The following is a 25556-nucleotide window of genomic DNA, read 5'->3' on the forward strand; positions in this document are numbered from 1 at the left end:
TTTATGACAATCTCTTTAAAAGATTTTCTTTGTGGTCATTACTGCAAGTGTTTAAAAGAACATAATCAGACTCAAATCACACTTTTTTCTGAATATATTTATCATCTACTTTGCTATTCCAGTAATTAGGGGATACTGTTTTTTTGGTATCTTGACTACAGATTTGATGGAGCATAGATCAGTCAGCATTTCCGCCTTATTCAAGGCAGTTTTCCCTGACGTCTACTTTGTATATCCCATCAAAATTTTGAGGGAAGAACGGGAAGGCAGAAAGAATCATATCAGAAATTACTTTCAAATTCATATTTTTTAAATGGAATAGATTTGTAGGATGATCATATCCTTCAATTAGCAGTGTGAAAAATAAATGTTGGGATGAAAATCAGCATCCTACATTGTGCTGGGCCAAAAATGTTTCTGCACACAAAGCTCAAGAGTAGATTTGTGAATGCATATAAAAGCCAAGGGATGGTCTTCCCCAGCAATACCAAGGAACAAACCACAATGCCTCTGTGGCTGCTGCCTTGTACTTACTCCTTCCCTGCACAGAGAACCAGTATGTCCCGATGAGGAAAGAGACTGATGGTAGTTAAGGCCAGATCTCTGGAGGGCTATCTGGAGGCAACACCCTGCACTTCCCTTAAAATCAGCTGAGAATCTAAAGCAGAGGTGAAATGCAATTTGATTAATCAATTCCATTAATGGTTAGCCAGGCGCATTCTTTCTGAGAAGAATKTCTAAGCAATTGTAAGGTTTAGCTAGTTTCACATGAGACTGTTAAAACACCCAGATCCATAGGGAAGGGTGGTTTTTAATTAAGAACAAAGATCAGGCCAGAGAATTTAAATGTTCATCAGCATCTCAGTTCTCAAACTTTCAACTGCTTCCCCTCAACTTTCTATTTTGCAGGCACTCACTCTCCTGACAGTCTCCATTCAAACCTCTCCCAAATTCTGCTAACACTGTTATGGCTCTTAAATCTTAAATCTTGGCTTTCACACTAACCTCCAGTTTTTCAATAACACCAGGGTGTCAGAATTGATACAATGGTATCAATCCTAAAAGTTTAAAATACTGCAAAGTGATAAACATATTTCAAATACAAGGTTGGATATTTGTGGCACCCTGTGTGATTTCTCAGGCAAGGCTGTCTTTCTAGGGACCTCTCCTGAATCCCCAGATCCAGGGTCCCTAGGAAGCCTATGCTTTGGGACCCGTCCAACATCTAACATTTAATTTCTCTGGGCAATAGGTGCTGGGCTGGAGCATTTATACACGTTTACTGGGTTACAGCTGAGGGCTATAAGTAATAACTTGAAGTTACAAGTTGCAGCTTCTTAAATGGTATCTCAGCTTYAGACTTTGCATGTCTTAATCGGGCAAAAATGGGTTGATCAGTCTGGATTTGAACACAGATSATCTTTTGGCTTGTTATTGTTCCACTACACAGCATTTCCTGCCTCTCTCCAGTGTGTGTGCTTTGTCTGGTGTTGACATTGCTGTTTAGACATATCCTTGGCTACTCCGGTCAGGAAGCTCCCCTTAGAATCTGATACACGGTTCTCTAAAGAGMGTTGGAATTTTTTTATGCTTTAATAAGCTGAACCTTTTCAATCAGCAGTTATCAGATGTGTAACTTGTTTCTTCTCTTTTCAGCTGCAACATTTTGGGCACTTTCTTTCTCAGGTTTTTTCTCCCCATATGCTCGCCTTTCTTCCCTTCTCCTTTCCCAGCTACATCCAGCAGTAGCTATTACTTCCCATTTCAGATGTATCAGACACACTTGCCCTTCTCTTTACACCTGTCCCTACGGTGTGCATGAGCATAGCTACTTTGGTACGTGTAATAAGTTCTTGTGATGTCTGGATATTGCAAATGGCAATATCCATATTCTTTATATGCATTCCTGTTAAGAAGGGTAGCGGATGAACAGGATGAGCTCAGCAGTCGTTTGGACTGTAACAACAGGCTGACAGTTATGTAAAATACTTTCATATGGCAATCTCCTCTGATCCTCTGCTGGTTCAGAGGAGTTTTACAGCCAGATTCAGAACACAGGCTCTTGCAAACTCATTTTCATAAACTGGAGCACTGCTAAGCATATAGGAGACCAAGACCAAGGTTGCTCTGTTTCTTCATCCTCAGTATTTACCTTCTCTTTCTCCTTAATCTCCTCTCTTCAGCACCTACAGTTTAAGTCTGTGGGATAAGCACAAGACTTCTTTATCAAAGTACTTCAGCTGGTATAAATACTGGTACAAATCACCTTGCAAAGGCTACTGCAGAGTGACAAGACCTGTTGGCCAGATCACCAGGAGTTGTTTCAGTATATTATTCTAAAATGGGATTAGTTGAGTAACTCTACAGCCCAATTCAAACACTGAGCCCGAGTCACTTTTCTATGCTCTCCACTTCAGTGTACTAGCTAAATGCCACTGATTAGGCTTTCAATTTAACTTTTTCTGAAAGGCTTTTAACTCAATTCTGAGATGAGTCATAGTATTCAACAGAAAATTACTAAAAAAAGCAGCTAACTGTATCTGTCATGGGCCGTATCCACAAATGTTCAATCAGCTTCTGGAAATCAGCCTTGCTGCTACTCTAAGATGCAGACACCTATTCTGTTCCACAAAGATAATTTACAATCACAGGAGCATGATTTTCATATCGGTCAATTGCTATATGTAAAAAAAAAAGATTACTTTCATCCAAATATGAATATTCAGATGCCATCTAAATGAAAATTTATTTTTTATTAGCATTACAAGATGAATTTAATTTTTACTAAAATTCATGTCTGGTTCTCATTAATACATCTGTCAGAGAGCTATCTATTCAAAGAGGGAGTACAAATTCTTATACTTTATTATATTGGAATGCTAATCAATGCTGCATGCTAAAATTCAGTAAAAATGCACTAATAATAGTCTGAAATATTCATGAAGAACAGCAAAATATCCCATATATATAATGAATGATCTTTTATCCACAAATTTTGTAATTCTCACAGTGACTTTTACCTTTTAGAAGTATGTCTTATTTATGTCTAAAATTTTTATTTCTTTTTAAAGAAGATGAATCCTGTTTATTTTACCTTTAAGTAGTTRCAAAGTTACTGTGCTAATTATTATATTTTTATCAAAATACTGCCTGTTAAATAATAGCAATCTTAATTCAAAATCACCTCAAAATTCAGGACAATTTAACTGAAGGAATTATTTCAGGAAGGTTTTCTGCATCTTCAATAGCTATGCTTTCAATAGCAAGCAGACTCAAAATGTATTATTCAGAAATACTTAATGCACTCTTCCCTGCCTTTGGAATTACCCAGGAAACAGACATTCAGCAGACTTATTCTGATGTCTCTACATGTCTGATATTTCAACATGTTTTATTCTAGTGAATTCACTTCAATGTTATCATTCATTTTCTTCCTACTCACCTCCAAAGTAAGAGCCATCTGTCAGCTTCAACTCCTTGTTGGATTTGGTGATGACACCAGCGACACCGTGCTGAATGAAATACATCTTTTTACCCACAGCCCCTTCTCGGATAATATAATCACCAGGCTGGAACACCTCAAACCGCAACTTGCTCAGCATGGCAGTCACAAAATTTGGGTCTGCATTAGCAAAAAGAGGCATTGTAGCAACCAGCTTGCGACAATTGAAGTTGACAATCTCCTAAATGGGAAGGAAAAAAAAGGATAACAATAGTCAGCAAATAAATACATTACGATGGGCAATGAAAAAAGACTTTCTGCTTTTTTCATAGAGAAATTTTTATGCACTTATTGAATTTTTCTGTTTTGATTTCTGTGACTAATTTTCAGTCTTTTCATTAAATTTTCATCTGTTTCTAGTGAAGTGATTGAAACAACAGTGCAGTAATGATTTGTTTTAATAAGGTCAAATGTTGTCTTTTTCAGGTGATTGTCACAGGTTATTTATTATTCTCCTTGCCTGTCAAGGAAAAAGTGACAGAAAGATAAAAAATTAATAGGAATTACACTAGCTGCTAACTTGTAAAAGAATATGGATAAGATTGGGCTGCAATAGTTCTGTTAAAGTTATGCCAGGAAGAAAAGAAAGTTTAGCCCCATGTTTTTAAATATTACACCAGTAAGATCTTTCTGATAGTAACTGCAAATACCGCTGCAACTGCAGTGGTAATATAAATATACATTATTGTTGGCTGTGGAGCCAGCTGAAAGCAACAGGAAAATTCCCATCCCAGAGTTTAATTCATATCACTAAACCTAGGTGCTACAGGAACAAGGTGTTTCCCACCAAGACTATTTATATTTACAGAGCTAACTCTGAGCACATCTACATGAGAGTAGCACCAAAGAGCCTGTAATTTCCTGGGTCCTCCTTCTTGCCCTTTTTGCAGATTGGAATGACGTTGGCTTTCTTCCAATCCTCAGACACCTCTCCATCCTCCATGTCCTTTCAAAGATGATTGAGATTGGCCGAGCAATAACATCTGCCAGCTCCCTCAGCACTCATTGGTGCATCCCATCAGGGCCCGTAGACTTTTGGGTGTCCAGTTTGCTGACAYTGTCTCTGTCCTGACCCTCCTGAATTCAGATAATTCCACAGATTTTTAATCATAAGAACAAAAGCTTAATGRGCTCTTCAATTCAGTCTCCTGCCATCAGAGAAGGAGGTGGGGCTACTGAGGCATTTAGAGGCATGCGCATGATATAAGAGTGAAGTAACAACAACCTTTCCCAGAAAAATTACGTCCTTTCAGAATAAATCCAGTGGAAAAATAATGTGAAGCAAAATGTATCAYTAGGCACAAGGGAAGCAGAAAGCAGTTATCTCCATTAAAAAAAAAGAAAAAAAAAGTAAAAATACTYCCTTTTGCTACTCCTAGGAGAGACCTACAATATCTTCTGACAATACCTCAAGGAAGTGTCATTATATAATGACAAGGTGGAAATAGAAGTGTCTCTAAGCAGAAGTGAACACTGACTCTTGACGAGGAGCAATAGAGCAATTCCCTTTGACCTTGGTCTCAATAACATCACATCTCTCTACTGAATTACACACTATATATGATTTTTCTTCCCTTTTTTTTTCCTCTGGAATGAGCGAAGGACATGCATAAATTATATAACTTTATATAATTATCATTTAAGGTAGATTTAATTCCAGAATTATAGGATTAAAGGGAGTGAATGAATAGTAAGATGTTACATCTTTGAAGTCAATCGGTAAACTCCAACTGAATTCAGTGGGAATATGGCTTCATCAAGAACATTTTATCTGAGAATTATTTATGAGCAATGGAAATAGAATAACACTCTCCTTTCATCAGTGTACTGCCTCTCTCTCTCACCTTCTCAGATTGCCATAGGTCCCCTTCTTATGAGGGTTTTATCATGCCTGAAACACTGCACCATGTACGTAATTCACAGCTAATTGTAAAGGTGTTGGATTAAGACAGGATGAGAAGGATCTGAGACAAGAGTATACTTCTGTAGGGCTGCAGGAAAGTTGAAAGGTAGAAGAATATATAGCAGGAATGCAAGCCAGAAAAGATGGGATGAAAAAAGCACTGAGATTTATAACGACACGGAGGCTCCTCGTTATAGAAAAGAACAGTCTGGCTATGACTCCCACTGAGTACGGAAAAAGACACAGGTACTCCTGGTGCTACTATCTACTATGGTATTACTATCTGTGTGCTTGATATTCAGAATCTCAKCTTAAGAAAAAAGAAAGGGTCTAGTCTCCTTGTCTGTAAAAACAAGCAGAAAAATAAAAACAAGATTTGTGCTGTTTGCCTGAATCYGAAAATAATCTCAGACAATAGCTCTGCAAGGTGTGAACTACCTGATACTGCCACTGGTATTTATAATCAATAAATTCTGCTGACTCTTTAAGTCAGGAGGAGTAGTCCCTRGTTATCCCTTAAATACGTGCTGTATGATAGGATAAATATTTAAAAGAGATCCTACTTGACTTGCTTGTTTTTCTAAGGGCGGAGGAAAAGCCTGTTCTCATCTAAATAGGTAACAAGGAACTTCCTTTCTCAGTTAAAGCTTCAGCCTCTGGTTCTCTGGCACGGAAAGGTTACTCTCTGCTCCCACTACTCCCAGCATGGTGGCACTGCAGAGGAGCCCTAAACTACCTTCTCCATTCTGTATGAGACTGCCCATCTGCACACTTGGCTGATGCCAACAACTATTACTTTTCCTGCCTTGCTCAGGGACTTCTGAGTAGACTTGCTGCTTGTTTTCTGTTTCTCAAAGTGAAACCTCTAGGAGACAGAGAAAGGAAAGTGCTAATAAAAAGAAAAATTGAGCTGAAATTGTAAGAAGCCACTGAAAAAACACAGAAAAGGTAGGGAGAGCGAAAGGTTTAACTACAGTCATGATCAGAAAGAGAAAACTAGGTGGAGTATTGTTGAGAGAAAGAGGATGGGAGGCAAACAAAAAAAGGAAATGCAAAGAACCTAGAAGAATGGGCAAAAGAGTCAGGAAGGTTTACTTYGAAGAAGAGATCGAGAAACTGAAGTTCTGAAAGAGTGAGAGCATGGGAACACAGAAACTGGCCACAAGCATTTAGAATAAGAACTGAAAAGTGGAGCAGATGAAGAAAATAAAAGGGAAATCAAAAAAAAAGTTGTAAGTAACATATTTTAATAACTTTATAGCACAGCACAGACAGAGGTGTAAATTCAGGCCTGCCTGATTCCTCTGCCCAGACCTATCCAAACCCAGAAAGAAAGGAATTGCTCTCTTCTGGGGAAACACAGCAAAATACACCCCAGTCACAGGAATTTCACTTTTCGAACCTCATTTCCTCTTCAGGATACAGTTTCCACCCACCTTTCTCTCTTGCTATATAATCTATGTCTAGATATATCCACATATACACACACCTTGTCTGCTCAGTCTGAGTTGCCTAAGGAAACTATGAGCAAGCTGTACAACTACCCTACTGTGGTAATTTCAGCCATTATATTCTAGTAATGTACTGATTTKATTGATTAGCTTTCTGTGAAAGTTTATGCTGAAGTACAAACTTTCCTTATTTAAGATGTTAGAAGGTGGAAAATTACTGAGGGAGAGGAAATGTGTCATTTTTAAGTGCTTTGTTTTTCTACAATGTTCTTTAATTTAAATAGAAGACCATTCAGAATAAGTAAAAAACATTCCTGTGAGTCTTAATCACAGGCAGTGCTGCAATTTCAAGTTCTCATATATTACTTTAAATATCATCTTAGGGAGAAAGAAACAGTAAAGATTATTAACCATGTTTTATGTAATTCAGAAAACACTAGGAGAAACAGTTTGGTGTTTTAAARGTAACAGAAGAACAAACTATCAAAATAAAAGTTACTTTTTTCTCTGCAAAGAAAAATCTTTCACACATATTAATTCTTTGGAGCCTGATTGCAACCAGCTTATGTCCCACAAAATTATGTCTTAATTAGAATAAAGCTTCTGTCTTCACCTCTACACCAAGAATACGAAGTGAAGCCCCRGGAAAGGATTAGGAATGCATTATATTGCTAAATTGGTTAAAGGGAAAGAATGATTCAGACCTAAATGGAGCAAGTGTTGATCTAGTTCAAATATTGATCTCTGTTACATAAGAACTAAATCGGAGGTGCTACAGTCTGCTTTATGTAAGAGATTAAGTTTGGTAATTACACTAGCTCCTTCTACCTSTATTACTCACTCTGGGCTTCCTGACCATTTTCTCAAGGTGATAATAAATCATCAAAAATTATCACTCAGTATACCTACCACTTACGCATGACTGCTCCAGTGTGTCTGAAGATGTCACATTTACAGAGGCAACCACCAAGCTGSCTTAGCGGTAACCAGGACGTGACCCTGGCCAGCACTGTGCCTGGTACRACACAGTGCTAGAGAGCTGGAGGAAAGGCAGCTGTGGACGAGAGCCGGGCACGGTGCTCCAGGTCAGGGCAGCACTCACACCAGTCTCCSCCACAGCTAGGGCAAGGAGAGAGAGTAACAGGGGTGCAGGAAGGGGGAGCTAGGCTCGGAAGTATTCTGGCAACCCACAGTCTAAAGAGCATCCCACAGAAGATGCATGTGGCTGACATTCACCAGAGCAGCCTCACGCACACTTATAACCTGCCCGTGCTGGTGCTTTGTTCAGTCTGTTCAAGCTGAYTCAGATTTACAAGAACAGAAAAATGAGGTGGACAACTTCCTCCCAAGTTCTTAGGATCTCGCTCAGATCCCAGCTGTTACAGACTTAAGGAATGAAGGAATTGAAACAAAAAAGGATACCACAGAGAAAATATTTGGAGAGGTAAACTATTACGAGGATATGGCATTCTATAATTTTGGTCTAGACAAAGTGTATTTTTAAACTGTTTTCCTATAGAAAAACAGTCTTGTCCTATGTATCATGGTACACTGTCTCAAATGGATTTCATGCAAGCAAATGTGCAATAGAGAAGATGTTAGCTAAAYCAAGAGTTTGTTGAACACATGACAATTTGGCTAGAGTGATAAAATAATTACATCGCAAACACACTCTTTTGGCAGACGCTAAGACCTTCCAAGTACTTGCTACTTCTCTGATGGCACCTGTAAGAGTTTTTACGATGTTTGCTTCAGGACAAGATTTTTAGATTGAGATAGTACTTCTAGACTGACTGGAAAAAGTTGTAGCTGGAAAAAGTAGAAGAAGTTCTTGAAAGATCTGTGTGTCTGAAAGGTTGTCCACTATTCTAGTTGAGTAAGTAAATCTACTTTGGTTGTCTACTTCCATTGAAAAACCATGTTCTTTTTATAYGTAGGCCATATTTGATGGCCACATCAAAATAGGTTCATTAGGTCACTTCTACATAGTACTGTGAAAATCTGGTGCATAGCTTTAACAACGCATTTTCTTTTTCTGAGTGTCCCTCCTTAACACTCTGCTTTAAAAGGAGAAAGAACTGAATAAGAAACTGAAGCAGTCTTAATTTCCTGGTCACTGAAAGGAATAAGGCACCTTATTGAGAAAGTTGTTTTTTCTCCTAGCAATAACTCACAACGGAAGAATTAYTGGGATACTGATTAAGGCAGAACTACGGGAAAAAATATGATAATGAGAGATAGGGGGRTATATGAGAGATTAAATATATTTAATCTGATTTTTAAGGAGTCATAATTTGTATGTGCTCATGCTTCCCTGTAACTTTTTAATCCATTGGTCAATTATGGTTAAATTCGTCAGAAAGAAGGTATCTCACAGATACTAAATTCTACAAGTCTTATGTCAATAGGCAGTCTAAGATTMGGATTAGCAGGATTACTAGGATTCRTATCCTTATTGAGGGAATAACTACACAGCTCACAACTTGTTTAATGCYAGAAAATCCATATGGAGCAATGGGATACAATATTCTTAATTTCTGGTGCACTTGAAATTGCTCATTCAATTTGCTTTGGTACACTGCATTTAATCATCTATACAGAATCTATTACTTAGAAACATTTCGCTCATTCAGATAAGTAAAAGTGGCATATGTACATATTTCCTTTTCAATGGCATTTCCATGACTTTTTTCATTTTTCAGTTACATTGATCTTCTTCTAGAGTTCTCTGCAGGGAAATACAAGACTAGTGATTCACTTGTGGCCAAGCTCAGTTCTTCACATAAACCTTCTGTCTGCATGCTGGAACAAGGTCAATTTTAACATGGAGACCTTGCTTGGACTTCACTTACAATAGGGTACTTCATGCACTTGGACACCATCGTTGATGTCTACACTTACGCTGAGAAAGATGACTGTCTCTTCTTCAGGTTTTTGCTATTTTGATGCTCAGTTAACACAGCTGGATATTGCAGGACTTTGAAAGACTGTGTTCTCTAGCCTCAAGACACGTAGCTACCCTGTGGCTGTATCTTAGAAGCCCAAGAATTCTCTGATCTGAGGTAACCTACACRCGTTTGACCTTCAGACAAAGCACAAATCCTGAAAATACAGTGATGTGTATTTACATTTTCAAACCACCGAGGTCCCCAAGACCCTGATGCCAGACTATTGCCCAGGTGCAGAAAACCTTACAGCCAGCTGTGAGATAGCTGACTTATGTAGACAAAAAGAAGGGGAGAATAAATATGYTTTCCAGCCAAACATTAAATGAAATCCTCTGCTTGGATTCTGTCAGAGTATATGGTAGTATTGCTGTTTCCTAAGAGAAAGAAAACTTTATGCATTTGCAAGCTGAAGGGATATAGTTTTGACAGATTGTTTTTCTGGCTTCTTTGATTAAATGTTGGCCTTCTGCATACTTCTCTATCATTCCCTACTTGATGAAAAGTTTCTATTCAACTCCTTATATGCATTTTTTATGCTTCAGAATTATTATTACATTAAATTGAAATGCAGACAGGATAATCCTTTCGAGAATATATGGTTCAACCAAACCTCCAATAAAGTCAGTCTGATGAAGGATATCCATCTTTTTCTCAGCTTGTTAATTGATTTAATTGAGCTTATGGGAGAGCAGTTCTGAGCATCTTATGCTTCCCTTCTCTGGGTCTTTTAATACATTTAGAAGATTAAATAAGAGTAAAAGAAGGAAAGAAAGAAAAAGAAAAAAGACAGCACCCAACCACGCTTTCAATCCTCTGACCATCCATCCATTCCTGAGCTGGGCTATTTTTTAAGTGAATTTAGCATTACTCTTCTTTAATGTTCTGAAATGTTCTATGCCTTTTAATTTTGGTTTCCAGCAGGGAAAAGGATGAGTATCAAAATGAGAATGGAGATACAGGCAATGTTTAAAGGAAGTRTGTAATTGTGAGATAGCTGGCTAATTTCAAAAGCCTCTAAAGTTCTGATAATTCAGATAAGGACCTAAAGTTTGGGCTAGCTCGCCAAACTCTGCCTCTTGAAGTTCTTCCTTCACCATTTGTAACACTCAAAGTGATTACTGCGAAACAGCAGTTGCTATAGAAACCTCTCTTTTGTTAACTGAATAAATAAATTGTAATTTGAAAATGAATATAATGATGACTATTTCAGCTTTCTGTCACAGAGTAATCTAATACGTTCATTCTCGTGTGTGTGCATGTCTGTGAGAAATACACAGCTAAGACTATATTTATTAACTGCTGTCTTGGGTAGATGACACTTGACAATGAAATCTTGTTTTAGCAAAGCATTTTGAATATTTACGTTGTTCCATTAAGCCAATGAGATTACGTATTTAAACATGTGTTTTGATAAACTGTGACAGAAAGACGAATCCTCAGTGATGCACAGTTTACAAAATCCTATTGGTACCTTTCTGTTTCAGAAACTTGTGTTAGTACACAGAAGAAAGGTGTGAATCAGTCATCATGTTCCTTGTACAACAAATGAAGAAAATCTCCTGTTTTTATGAAACAGTGATTAAGGAACAGGAGAAAGTTGGCTATGCTAAATGCAAAACTCTATCTAGTCTGCTTTGCTTATGGGTTCATATAATTTATCGCACTGGTTTTCCATGGTCTCTGAAGCTTCCTGTCACCTCCTCTATCTAGTAATCTGATGATTCTGGAAACCATATTCATTCTTRTGCATCTGTACKGAAACTACAATGAAATCATTTGCTRACACCAATAAATCTGTGATTGACCTTGTATGCGACCTGTGTGGCAGCTACTATTTCTTTTCTACTATATCCTTCCCAAAAGAAGCTCAAATGCTACTATAGCTATTCTGAATGAGGAGCACTTATTATATCCACTGAAGTCAATGAGGTTTTACTCAGTTGGAGGAATAAAATTATCCTTTTTCAGAAATGTGCAGAAAAGAGTGCTGCTGTTCTCATGACAGTGCTCARTTCACCTCATTGCAGTGAAGAGTAGTTGCATATGAGAAAGAGATAAAGAAAAAGAGGGAGAGAAGACAGAGATGATAGAATTTCACAAAGGCATCCAGTTACACTTACATTTCTGTGACTTATATTAGGCAAAATTTGTTGTGTAAAAATATCCAGTCAAAATGTAAAACTGCATGTGACAGCAGAGCAATCTAGTTTGCCTTGCTGTGCAAAGGGCAGGCTATAAAGAAAATAATGATGTGCAGACAAAGGTAGGGAGGAAAAGTCTGTACTTGAAGGTAGTAGGGGTCTGACTGGAGGCTAAAACACAGTACTGAAACAAGGAACTGGGTGGCAGGAAAAGCTCAAGACACCTTAGGAGAAATATAAAGTTACGACCTGGCTATAAATTTGTGTGTTGACTAATTCTGATTTGTACTTGTTTACTCAAAAGTAGAATTTGATGCTAGGAATACTGCCAGTGAGAATTTATTGTTTGCACTACAACAACAGGCAAGAAATTCTTTCTGCCATCTTATCTCTCCCTCTGTCTTCCTCCTTCTCCAGTTCTCTGCACTGCAAACCTGAAYGGCCAAAATAATTAAGTCAGTAACTGAGGTAGCTCTCAAGAGAATGTGCTCTATCTGGCCCTTAAATATACAGTTTAGCTGTCACAATAACAACAACAACAACCAGAAAAACAGTTATTTAAAAATCAGTGGTGATTTGTTCACTGAGTTATTTTAAAGCTCTCTAAGAGCTCTGGATCAGAAATACTGTTATCTTCTTAATTGCTAGGTTAACAGTTACTTCTTATTATGAATTAAAAGCCAATTGGTTCAAAGCCTCTCTCTATAAAATGATTAAGTGGCTTAAATTAAATCTTACTGATTATACTGGATAAATAACAGATAGCTGAGCTTGAAATATGCAATTTGAAATTATGTTTAATGTTTTTCAGTAACTTCTGTTTGCCTCTAATTTAGCTTGTAACTATTCAATGAAGTCCTACTGTATATCATGACACAGGATAAACAACAAATTCCTAGCTTCTTCTAACACAAAAAACCTTAAACATTGTTATTTATATATAAACAATATCTTAAAGTGGAAGAAAAGAATATTTATAAACAGCTGAAGATTTATTTAGATTTCTGAGAGAAATGTGTGACAGAACTCTGAATGACTGTTGTGTATGCATTAGAACAGAGTAGATTTACAAAGTCAGCTATATATGTACATATCTAAATATACCAGAATGATATTAAAAAAAGATAAGGTGGATGCCCAATCCCTTTTTAATTCTGAATCCAGCCTTCGTCACAGATTTATTATGTGAACAGGGACAAACTAATTATGAAACCATTTTAATTGCCTTCTGAATGAAACTACTGAAAAGGGTACTGGAGTGGGATCAGACACAGGGGCTGTGATGTTATGTTGTAAGTAGCAACTTGTGACAGAAATGYAAGGAAGTCATGACCCAAATTCAGCCACTGTGCTGGACTGCAAGCTTGCAGAAGTAGTAAAATAATGAAAGGATATATTCTGGGGCCCAGTTTTGCAGCGATACATGAGGATGCTGATCAGTTACAAATGAAAGGGTGAGACAAGGAGAGCTAGCTCCAGAAGACAGATAATCAGATGGTAAAGATGATAATGAAGTCTCTGGGAATATCTCAGTAGAGTGACAGCCAGACAGCCCTGAAGATAGAATTTGCTTAAGAGTGCCACTTTGACTAATATTGGTAGCTGCAGGGAAAAGAGATGTGTAAGCAGCACAGGAGGTGTAAAGAACATAAGAAATTCTGAGGAGTGCAAGTAGCAACCCACCATGAACCACCTCAGCAGCAGCTCATGTGGAGGAAAGATAAATGAGAGTGTATGGTATCAAAGAAATAATTATATTACAACTAGCAGCCAAACCATAGTCAAGACTTGACAGATCAAGGATGCATGGGATACATCCTCAGTATCTGTAGATCCTGAATATATTTCTTCTAGCAGCAAGGAAGGAAGTGGCTATGTAAATTACATACCCAAGAAGCCAGGGGAGATACCAGTACCTTTCTATCATCCATATTTAGTAACTGTGCTGTGCTTCCTCTCTGCATGCAATCACTAAGGCTTTAAATATTTGCACCTGGGCCTTCCTTCCAGGATTAGACGTGCAACTAGGGAGCCTAACGATAACAGCGCTCTCAGAAACTGTGATTAGTTCATATTCATAGTACTTGCCAACTGCAGGAATATGCAGTGTGAATATGTGAATATGCAGTGGCACACCTTACATCAGTCATATTCTTTTTTAAAGCAACTTTAGTTCATCTGCTGGTCCAAAGTTTAACATTTATTTAACTGTTAATAGYATTTAAGTATAAGCACATTACTCACTTTATGAATTAAATATACGTTGAGGATTATTTCCATAAGAAATATGTTCCTATCATTTATTCAGAAAGATTTTCAAATTATCTTAAGACTATATCTTAATCTCTGCTTTTATGAATACTTTTATCTATACTGATTTTATTTCATAGAAAAGGCCTTAAAAACCTGTCATTACTGTTCTTCATAAAGTCATATGTTATAGCCACAGAYTGGTAGCATAGGAAATGTGTATTGAGATATACTGTGGCAGTGAGAAACATAATGACCACACAGTAGCATGTAACGCAACACACATTCTTACAGAGTACTATGCAGATGTATTGACAAAGTATTATATAGTAATCAGATTCCCATTTTTCTCCACACAAATATCTTATACACATGTGTGTTTGCATAGATGTACGTGTATGTGTGTACATCCATTTATCTACCTATTTAATTATCTACATACATACCTATATGCTTACATACACACACACACACACTTGGTCAGGGCTCAGCTTTTTGGTCCAAATTGTATTTTCAACATAATGTGCACCATTAGAACTATATTTGGAATTAGTATCACTTAAATATTTTAGAGGTTAATAAAACTAATGTAAAAGTGTGTGCTTGTATAACTAAAGTTATAATCTACAAGTAAAAAGGTGAGAGGAAAGAAGAGCCTGCTCCCAGTCCCAATTATGTTCTTTGGAAATGAAATGTCCTGATGTTCTATATTCTGCAAGGACACATGATCTGTATCTATTTTCAGCTTACATCTTCTCACATGGTGGCCTAAAAATAAGCCAGCTATGAACTTTAAATAATGGCTCAGGAAGGGTATTAACCTCTTTCTCACATTCTAAGTTTGTCACAGTGCTATAAGTATCCATATTATACRGAACGTATCTGGTGTTAGAGAATGACAAAGCAAGCTACATATCCCTCCAGCGCTGCTCAACACCTCTACAGATGTCATTGGCTTTTATTTCCTTTCAAGGTCTGTCACRTTTTAAGGCACTTACACATAATAGTGCCAGCATTTTGCTTTCTATTGGTAATGCCTTATTTTGTGCCAGATGCTAATAATCACAAGCTATTTTATTTTCAACCCCTACTAACTGAAGACTTTCTACTCCTGGTAAAATGTGCCTTACTCTGAAAATGTTTGTTTACATAAATATGCAAGTATCTATACAATGTGTAGCAATGAGTGATAGAAGGAGAGCCTGGAGTTTTGTTATATGGGTGTGGATGCCTATACTACCTATCACATTTCCCAGGTAATCTGCTGTCCAGCCACCACACAGCATGCCCTGATCAGGTATATTTTTCAAGTGATTCCAAGTTCTATTTTTTTCCTTACATTTTCTTCTCAGGAAAAAAAATAACACACACATGCATACATATGTTCATCTTTGCTTCCTAATTTTAAGTTAGGTAGAGAAAACAATGCTTCGCTACATAATAATTGGCTGAAACAATCCAGGCTATAAGGAAAAATGTTAATTACAAAGAATGAGTCCCTTATAATATATATAATCACAAAGATATTTACTTTGCTATAAAGTACAGGGTACTTATCTACAAAATAATTYTGTCTTCCAGCAAGGCACCATCCATTGCTTCAAATGTGCTGCAGTAACCAGAACACACAAACGTGCAACGATCAGCTCGTAAAATTTCTACCTGCACGTGCTCTGGTCCCGTTATTATTATCCTCTCACGCAAGCACCGAAGTGCCACAGTTTTCACTTTCGACAAAAGAGGAAAAGGGAAGTTGACTTTTTCACTAGACTCCAGCAGAACAAGCTGGGAAATCTCTTAGGAAAACTCCTCCCCGCAGGAGCTTCACTGCTGTCGAGGTCACGTTAGGATCCACTGCCACCCCTGCCCACGGCTGTGAAGATACCACGAAAGGGTGCAACAGGTACAACTGTTACCTTGAACTCAGCCTGGGAACTAACGGGCAGTTTGTACTCGCACTCGTGGTGTCAGATTGCACATTTTGCACCAGCTTTTAATTCTGCAGTCTCTAACAAAAGCGTGTCACAGCAGTTTAGCCCCAAGGTGAGGCTGATTTCATTAACCGCTGAAAAAATCAAATGCTAAGTTCCTTCAGTGTTACACACATCTTTAAATAAGTGTAATTCAACACTTTGTGCAGTAAGATCTACACTATATGCCATTATCTGTCCATTTGTAAGTTATTTCAAGCACTATTAAAGGAAATATAGAGGAGCCCATTGAAAAGCCAACGTGCAATATCAGAAGAACACTTTGTGAATAAATAAAAACATTTTTTTCCATCCTCATGTCTATTAATCTCTTACATAAAGACTCTAACAAAAGAGGGTCTTATATGGATATTATGCTTTAAAAACTTTATGTTTTGGCACTGAGGAGTACAGCCTCTGCTTTTTCAGGCAGTAAGACTTAAGAAAAAAATCAGTATTCCCTTTTGCTTACTTGGAAGTGAGACAATTTTTGGAAAAAAATGGAAGTATTTGCTTACTGTTAAATAACAACAGTCCAAAACCACAGTTCAGACACCAAGTTTTGTGCTGAAAAATGCACTATTCCTTTGTTCGAGTGAAACTAGAAAAACAGCAAAACACAGATTTAGCATTGCCATGATGTGCAACACTTTAACTTGCATATCCCCCGCAGATTTAACAAGATTTACCTTCTTAAATCACCGGTGTATCTACTGAAAAATATATCTATCAGCATGCATTCAGGACAGATTTTATGCTCTGTTGTTTTTTGTTCTCTTTGCCTTGCCTTTATTGCCATATGCTTTTAAAGGGAACTCCAAATTATGCATAGAAAATGCTGTGTACCCTTCTACATGCTGTTACTACCATCCCTAATGCAAGCTGGGTAACATAACGTGGTGAGTGCATAGAAACAGGCACCTGCATTTTCTTCTCTATCAGACAGTTCATGGCACATTTATCTCCTCTTGCTGGTAAATCCCAACACTAACCTTTCTTTATGGTGAGTTTCACAGAGACTGGCATCTTCTAAGGGCGCCCACTCAACTCAGAAACTTTTGTATTAAATGCTTTTTACCAACTCTAAACAAACAAGGTGCAAAAACAATTTAAAATGAGTCTGGGTCCACAATTTAAATTTCACAGTGAAAACAAAAGGAAAAGATGTTCCTTCTCACCATTTCCAAGAAAGAGATTTACTGGAAAGGGGCAAGGACACATCCTTGCTGTGCATCCCTGCCCTGTCTGCACCRTAGCTTCCCGCTCAGATCAGGGCTGCATCCGTCACCTTTGTGCCTCTTGCAAGATGCTCCTCCCTTCCCCTGCCCACACTCTCCTTACACAGGGAGGATGATTTTTTACTTCAGAAGCACAGCAGGGCAAACCTGGCAGGTACTACTGCTGCACAGTAGTAGATTGCTATCTTGCAGCCAGATCCTGCAGCTCCTAATCCTGAATTAAAACAGATCATGTAGTTTCAGCCACTGGATCAAGAAGGATTTACACTTATTTTCCTAAAAGATTCAGAGGAACATTTGTTAACTTCTGTTCCATTTTCACAAAAGGACTCAGAGCCATAATTCTGTGACTAGGCAGAGGATCACATAGTATTAGCTGAATAAGCCAAAAATTTCCAAGTCCTAGAGAGAACACTAGCCAAAGAAAAAGCAAGCACAGTGTTAAAACRGAATGTGTTTACATACAGAAAACCACACCAGAAGACATCTAAAGTACTTTGTTAGTATTTTTAACCTCCTGGAAATCAGCAACTCCCTTTATAATTGCAGTAGTACATTCATTTATAACTGCAACAGTACATTCAGCTCTAATAGGAATGAACATGCTGTGGTAAGCACTGTCTAATACGTATTAACTTTTCCTGACTTTTAGCAGAAACGACATGAAAAATAATAATAATAGAAAAGMTGCCTGCCTCTTCCCATCCCCTCCCTCTAACATTACGTGGTAGCAGCTACACGAACAATCTTTCACCTCCTTTCAATGGAGACATGACGGACACCAGGAAGTGCGATCCTGGAGCAGCGGTGAGACGTTCTCCCCCGCAGGACAGCATGCTGCTGGCACTAGCTGCAGGTCTCCGAACGAAACAGCAGTCGCTGCCCTTGCTGAAGGCCCTTCTTTCTGATCCTGCTCCGCAGATGCCTGACTAGCAGGTCATACAGCCGCAGATACAGGCTGGGCTTACTTTCTGTAACTGTCTTTGATGTTGCTGAATCACAGCATTCAGCTTGGTGTGCTTAACTAGCATTTTGCATCTAAGTCTTTTGGCACTTTTTTCAGAGAATTTACCCCTTTAAGAAACAAATGAACTACTGCATCAAAATTAAAATTTTGATTGGTATATTTGAGCAGCTCATGAAAGAACTGTCATGTTTGAAATGTACTGTTTGGTACTATGTCACACTAGGTAGGGCACAGCACCTTAAAATACTAATTCAGTGACTGCTGATCATTTGCCCATTTCCAAAATTAAAATGGCCTAATTATTCTTTTTAATTTWTAAAACTTAATCATCGTCTTTTCTAAGGGGTTTTTAGAGCTTTGTTTAAGCCTTSCATATATTGACCATTATTTTGACACACACAGAAAAATAGCAATTTTTTTTTAGCACTTATGGAATAAACAACGCCATAGTATATCATCATTTACCTTGCAAGATTCATGTATTGCGTAGTTCATCCATGATTTCAGTGCTCCAGAGCACAGACTAAAGCTATGTTTTATCTATGTCTATGTGAAAAAAAMTTTTATGCTCTACATAAATAAGTATTTACTCTCTCTGTATAGCTATATAAAGATATACCCAAATGAGTAACTCTATGTCTATGTCTACATTTCTGATGCATTTTGCCTTGTTCTCCTCTTCAAGTTTCATACCCAAGCTCCAGTGAATATAAAAAATGTATTAAAGTACAGTGGATTATAATGAAACAATTACCTCTCAGTCTTCTATGACCTTAAATTTATGGACATAAGTTATTATGGAAGCAAAGCAGTTGAAATTTTCAATAATTTAATATTGATTCTGACACTTTGTTGTTTTTTAATAAATTAATTTGATTTTCTGTTATTAATTTAATGTTTGATGGCCTGTATCCAAAAATGATGATGACTGCACTATTAAAAAAGACTGATGTTTACTGTRCTGTAATCACACCACATTTTGGCCTCATACTATTGACTCTGGAGATGTCTCATCCTTTGCTCACAGGATGATAGTACAGAGTTCTAATGCAACTATAAAATTCTGTGATCTCTAAAGATAAATATAAAACAGAAGGAAAGATATTATAAAAAGAAGTAAGTTTTAATGGGGAAAATGAGAAAATTAATTGGGAAGAAGAGTGAAGTTACTGAATTGATCATTTTAAATTTTGATTTTAAGAGTACTAAATACTTTCTAAAAAAATATACTTGTCTACACGTACCAAACTGTTTTGTTTTTAGTCATATTTTTACTTAGATGTAATTACTGTTAGCAAATTATAAATCCAATAATGGAATCTTTATACTATTTTGTTATGAGAGTCTGTTTCTTATAAGAACTGTCACAAAATGCAACTCTTGATGTAATACTAAGCAGTGTGCTGGATCTTTTTTAGAATTTTATACCTGATTCATCAGTCTATAACAGGTCCCATCATGTACTTATATACACTATCCCTATGGTAACAATACAGGCCAAGAACTTCACTGCTTGACTTCAGAAAGGGCAATGTATACAAATAAAGCTTGTTAAAAGAAACTAAAGTGGGCTTCTTATAGGAAGATTACAGGATGGAAAGAAACACTAAGTGATGCATGTAGGCAAATACATATAGTTATCTATCCATTACCGCTTAGGACTTAGCTCTTACAGTTATAATAGTTCCATAAAAATGTATTTTCCGTGCTTGGCAGTGACTAAAAATACCAAATTAATGTTAGGAATTGTTAGGAAAAAAATACCTCATATTACTATAATATCACTATAGGAGGTACAGATCTGGTGGTCTCATCTCAAAAAGGCTAGAGCAGAGCTGGGAAAGSGTGATCATGGGGGTGAACTGTTTTCTGTGCAAGGAAAGATTATACAGGATAGGACAGTTCTGCCTCAAAAAATACAGTACAAGAAGGGATATAGAAAACTACAACATCATGACTGGCAGGCAAAGGGTGGGTAGGAATTGACTTCATCATTACTGTTGGTACAAGAATCAAACCCCAAAAGACAGTTGTAGCCAGGTTCGTATCCAAGAAAAGGAGGTGGTTCCTCATGCAGCAGGGTGTAAACTTGGAGAACTCCTTGTCAAAGGGTGTTGTGGATGCACAAAGATTACACAGATTCTGGAGGACAGTAAATAATTAATTGGAAGGGATACCTCTCAAGGAATACTAGAGAAACCACATCAGGCTCATAAAATCCCTTGAGCTGAAAATAGCTGGAGTGTAGGAGAGAAATCAATGGAAAAATTATACCTTCCCTGTTCTCATTCTTCTCTGGGCGTCCACTTACCACTGCTGCTGGAGGGAGGCTATTGGGTTAGACGGACCCTGAACACAAACCAGTTTGACTCTTCTTATGCTCTGTTCTTAGGTGAAACTGCTTATGTATGACATGTGTCTTTTAATGTTTGTAATTCCAGTGCCATTTTCGAAGAGATTTCTCTAGGTATGGTTTGTTTCTCATCATCTACCATCTCCTATTTGCATTATAACAGTTACAAAGATCTCATTTTGGACTAAGACTTTGTCATGCCAGATGATGTTCAAGCATCTAGGTTGCAAAAACTCAGAATTAAGAAGTGAGAAACTCTAGAAAACTTTACAGGTATCTCTGACGAAGAACCAAAGACAATATGCATACAAGACAAACATGCAAATTGCTACTAATTGCTAAGTGCTACCTTAAGAGATGAGTGAGGGAGATTGTTAATTGCAAATGTTAATAAAGGTGGGATTTATCACACTATCATCAGCTGTGTAAAGATGCAGCCTTTTCTCTAAACTAGTCATCTAGGTTTTCTCTACAGTAAGTAGGGATTAGGGAGGTGCAGAGTGAGCCTAGATAATTAGCTTAGGCTTGACRCTGAACTTTTATATAGACAAAGGTAGGTCAGAAGAATACAAYCCCGCATGGCCTGTCTAAAGCAATTTTATATTATCCATTTGTACAGAACAGGTAACTGCTAGGAGTCTGMTGACTATTTGACTCTCAGGAATGCTGGACAGTTATTATCAGAGAAGTCTACCTGTGAAAAATGCCATATGCTTTTCAATAAGAGCAAATGTTTTGAATTTWATGAAAAGACACTATTTAATTCTTACAAGCAGGCAGTAGCACGGCGCACATGGCAATGTGTGGGTCATAGAGTCTGTGTGTGTAGAGGTGAGAAAATCTAATTAGTTACATTACCATGTGACTAATATACTCAATTTGTGCAACTAACTTAATGAGGGGGAGGATAAGGTTTTAAAATCCCCTTTTCTAATAAATATCTACCTTTGTTTCCTGTCATTAAGGGGAATTTTTTTTGTTAATTCAAGCTTATTCTTAACTGATATAGGTCAGCTACTTCTTGAAATGTATGCTTTACTCAGATTTGAAACAACTGAAGAGCCTTGGAAATTTAGGTAGCTAAATTAGCTAGCTTATTCTCCATAATAAACATGATATTTTTTGTTACCAAAAAAAAGTTATCCACCCACACATATGCACCACATCTATTTTCAGCTTATCATTATTTCATTTATCAAACGTACTATGAATATTCCATATGAAGTTTTCAGAAACACAGCCAAATGACCATCGATCCTTTTTTATGGTTATAAAAGTCTTACCTCTGTTGTAAGTCTATACAACTGTAATAGTAGTGTTGATCATGTAAGAATTAATTTTATAACAGATTTTATGGTTATAAAAGTCTTACCTCTGTTGTAAGTCTATACAACTGTAATAGTAGTGTTGATCATGTAAGAATTAATTTTATAACAGATTTTTACTCCTAATTTTTTGCCTCTATTTTTTTAATAGTTGGAAGATCTTATTTATATAACGCATAATTWCCTTCCTACTTAGTTTTCCACTAAAAATGAGTAAGACAAATTTTTAAATTATGGACAAAGAAGTCACAMTTCTACAGAGAGACAAGCTGTGGGAAATTTCAGCCCATACAGTAAATTTGAATGGCTGAGAAGAAGGAGAATAGAAAACACTGCAACTTTTTAATGGCTTTTGGTGATATTCATGCTATAATTATTAAGTAGTTTGTGTGAGTTTTTTCTTTTCTGCCTACTGTAAGTGAGGAAATAGTGGTTTCATCTGAATGTCTTCATCAGAAACTCATGCTAAGTATGTCCGACAGTGACTCTGAATGTTCAGTTCTCACCCCCACTAAACTGAAGGTATAATAAAATACAAAATTCATTAAGAACTTAAAAAATGCAGCAAATATTTATTCTTGAATGACATAATTAGGGTATCTGTGCTATTGCCTGGATGTTATAGCCTCATGCAATTATTGGCATGTAAAATGTGCTGTCTAATATCAAGAAGAATTGTGCTCTGCCTTTAAAAGAGTTTAATTTATTATTGATTAGTCACACCAAAAAGCCACTACCTGCAATACAAAAGTGTGTATAATAAAGTGGTAGCTAAAATAGTATTTGAAACTGCTAAACTAAGCAAACATCTAAGTGGTGTTTTCAGGGCACAGCATACGAGCTGCTGCCAGAATTCAGACAGAATCCTTGGGAAACCTCTTCTGTCTGTCATTGCCACTTTCCAGTTTTCTCCATTTTTCCTGATATTTTTCAGGAACAACTGCTGTGTTGTGGACAGTGTGCAACCTGACTGTAACCTCTGACGAAAGCGCTCTGCYGGGTGGATAAATTTTCCTTACACAATACAGAAAACAAAGAAATCATGCTACATGCAGCATGATAATAATAAAATCAAAAGCCATTCCTTCACTGATATTCCATTCTTATTCTATGTTTTTAACGGCTCATTAATTTTTGAAATTTTCCATGCTTGATCTCTTCCCAAAAGTGATTTTTGTTTTTTATGCTTGACCAAATTTGTCTTGCAGTCTTAATATATAAAAAAATAGAGAGGGAAAGAGAGAGAGAGAAAAAAAAAAAGAAAGAAAGAGGAAAAAAGAAAATGAATGAAAGCAAGAGAAGGGAATGGGGATGGATAGAAAGGAAAGAAAGCTAATTAGTGCTGCAACTGAAAATTTTTGCCAGTAAAAGACTTTGCAGTGGACGGGTAGTTCATTTTCAGAGAAATACTTTCCCTAAAAGAGTAAATAGATTAAACTTTTTTTTCAGATGTCAGTCACTGCTGAGCCTGTATATACATCCACTCCTTTAGTAGAGGCCGAGATTCATGTTTTGACTGTCAGTGCACTSTAGGGATAGTTTCTGGGCTTTCTTTTTCTGTCCCACATGATATATTTTTATGGTACATTCTCCTTTTGTTTCCTCATATGACATTTRAAAAGTCAGCAAGGGGAGCTCGGGGTAAATTGACAGTACAAAACCCAAAGCCCTCCATCTGCCCTCCAAAACACTTACAAATCCAAAATATAATAATAATGATTGGACTCTGAGGCTACTTCTATTTTAGGGAATTAAATGGGCCCAGGCACTGGAATTCAATCACCTATACTGTTAAATTGTGAGGATAATCATGRTTTGGCCTGACTTTGACTTGGACCATCTAATACTGACCGAACAATTTTGAGCACAGTTCACCATTCCCAGTTGGCAGTTCGTAGGGAGGGAGGCCACTATGAGACTGTAACAACATGGACATGGTCAAACTGTGCCAGCTGGTCTCAGAGCTTCTGAACAGGCAGGGCACTACTTCTTATAGATATAGCTTGAATATGCCAACTATTTTAAATATGGAATTCRACTGATTTTGGAATTAGATTATACGATATGCTTCTTTTTCACAACAAAGAGCTGGATTCAACAGTGCAGACAATCCCTTACAGACCTATGTTCTTATTATTCTGCAAACCCTGCTAAAAAACCATAAACCCTCGCATATCTTTCCAAAAGTACAGATGTCATCCTGTGCTCTGTAGGGAGTTCTATATGCCTGAATTCAGCACCATCCCTCCCATGGCAGGGATATTAAAATGCATTACTTGGTATCACTGAAAATTGCACAGGATTCATCACATTCCTCCTCTTTTTTCCCCCTTTTCTTGTTTATTTTATTTTCCCTGCTTATGCTTTCTCCTCTCTTTCAACTTCTTATTTTTATCCTTCCTTCAGTGGAAGATGTCAGCCAGCTGATAACACGAAACAACAGCACTGAGTAGGTCAGGCATGAATATTATCCAAGAGAAGACAGTCAGACCTATACTCGCATTAAGCAGGTAGCTGTTTCAGCTAGATGAACCTTGCCTTCCTCCCACACAAACACCTTATAGAAGAAAATTCCAACTGCTTCCACCCAACAGAAAATAATAATTAAAGACAAAACCAGAATACAGATTGGATTTTTAATAAAAGAGATATTTTTGATGGATTTAACATCCTGTTATTATTTTCAGCTTCTTGGTTYCAAGTAAAAACTTTCCTAGCCAAGGATGCTACTTCACTGAGTGAACTAAAGCAGCTCTCTCCCTTCACTAGTGGCTTTTATCTGCACTAATATTCTGGGTAGCAAGAAGGGAGTGTAGAACAAAGCTTTCACCCAAGACCATTCTAGTCCAGCCTCTCTCTATTTTAAAGAATGACAGAAGAGGAAGAGGGTAAAGAAATCTTAGCAACATGTACACTGGAGTTTGCCTCAACAGCTAAGAAYGAGATTTTACTCTCTTTTACATCCTTGTGTGGCAATGACTGACAGATTGGTTCAAAAGAGAGYGTAAACATGAGTATTTCTTTTTATCAATCCAATCTAACATAAAGTTCATTCTCCTGGTYGCTCATTGACCAGGTAGATGGTCAAATGAGATAAAATGTTACAGAACAGAAACTGAAATAGCATTTTAGCACAGAAATAGCAAAGACATGAAAGCTTTCTATACCATGAAGAACTGCTTGGATACTTCAGTCTTACCTCCCTGAGGGGATCATTGAGCTCATTGAGAATATTTTCTTCATCAAAAATCTTGCCTTGGTAGCGGTGTTCATAGTAATCGTGGATCTTCTGGCGCATTTCAGCAGGCAACTTGTGGAATGACATGTACTGTTCCACTTGTTTGTACTATTGGGAAAATAAAAGAAAGAATTAAAAAATAGAAAAACTTTTTAGTTTTTCTACAGGCATCTAGAAAATGAAAGTTCATTCACGTATCCATTTAAGAAATGCAAATTCCAAAATATTTCTAATATATCCAAAATTCAGTATGTTCAGGGAAGATAGCAA

The 25556-nt window shown here is 37.2% G+C and overlaps 1 protein-coding gene across 1 annotated transcript in view; it reads right to left on the reverse strand.

Moving 5' to 3' along the window:
* The window catches only part of HCN1 (hyperpolarization activated cyclic nucleotide gated potassium channel 1), a 194224-nt gene that overhangs the window by 18388 nt on the left and 150280 nt on the right, over positions 1 to 25556 (reverse strand). Inside the window, exons 7-8 of the mRNA XM_085297700.1 lie at positions 25248 to 25394; positions 3443 to 3683 (exon numbers count right to left, since the gene is read on the reverse strand). Coding sequence (XP_085153826.1) covers positions 3443 to 3683; positions 25248 to 25394 — 388 coding nt within the window. The remainder of the gene's footprint in view (positions 1 to 3442; positions 3684 to 25247; positions 25395 to 25556) is intronic.

Source organism: Rhea americana, unplaced genomic scaffold (assembly GCF_003343005.1).
Source record: "Rhea americana isolate MKP2758 unplaced genomic scaffold, rheAme1 scaffold_13, whole genome shotgun sequence".
NCBI classification, from domain to species: Eukaryota; Metazoa; Chordata; class Aves; order Rheiformes; family Rheidae; genus Rhea; species Rhea americana.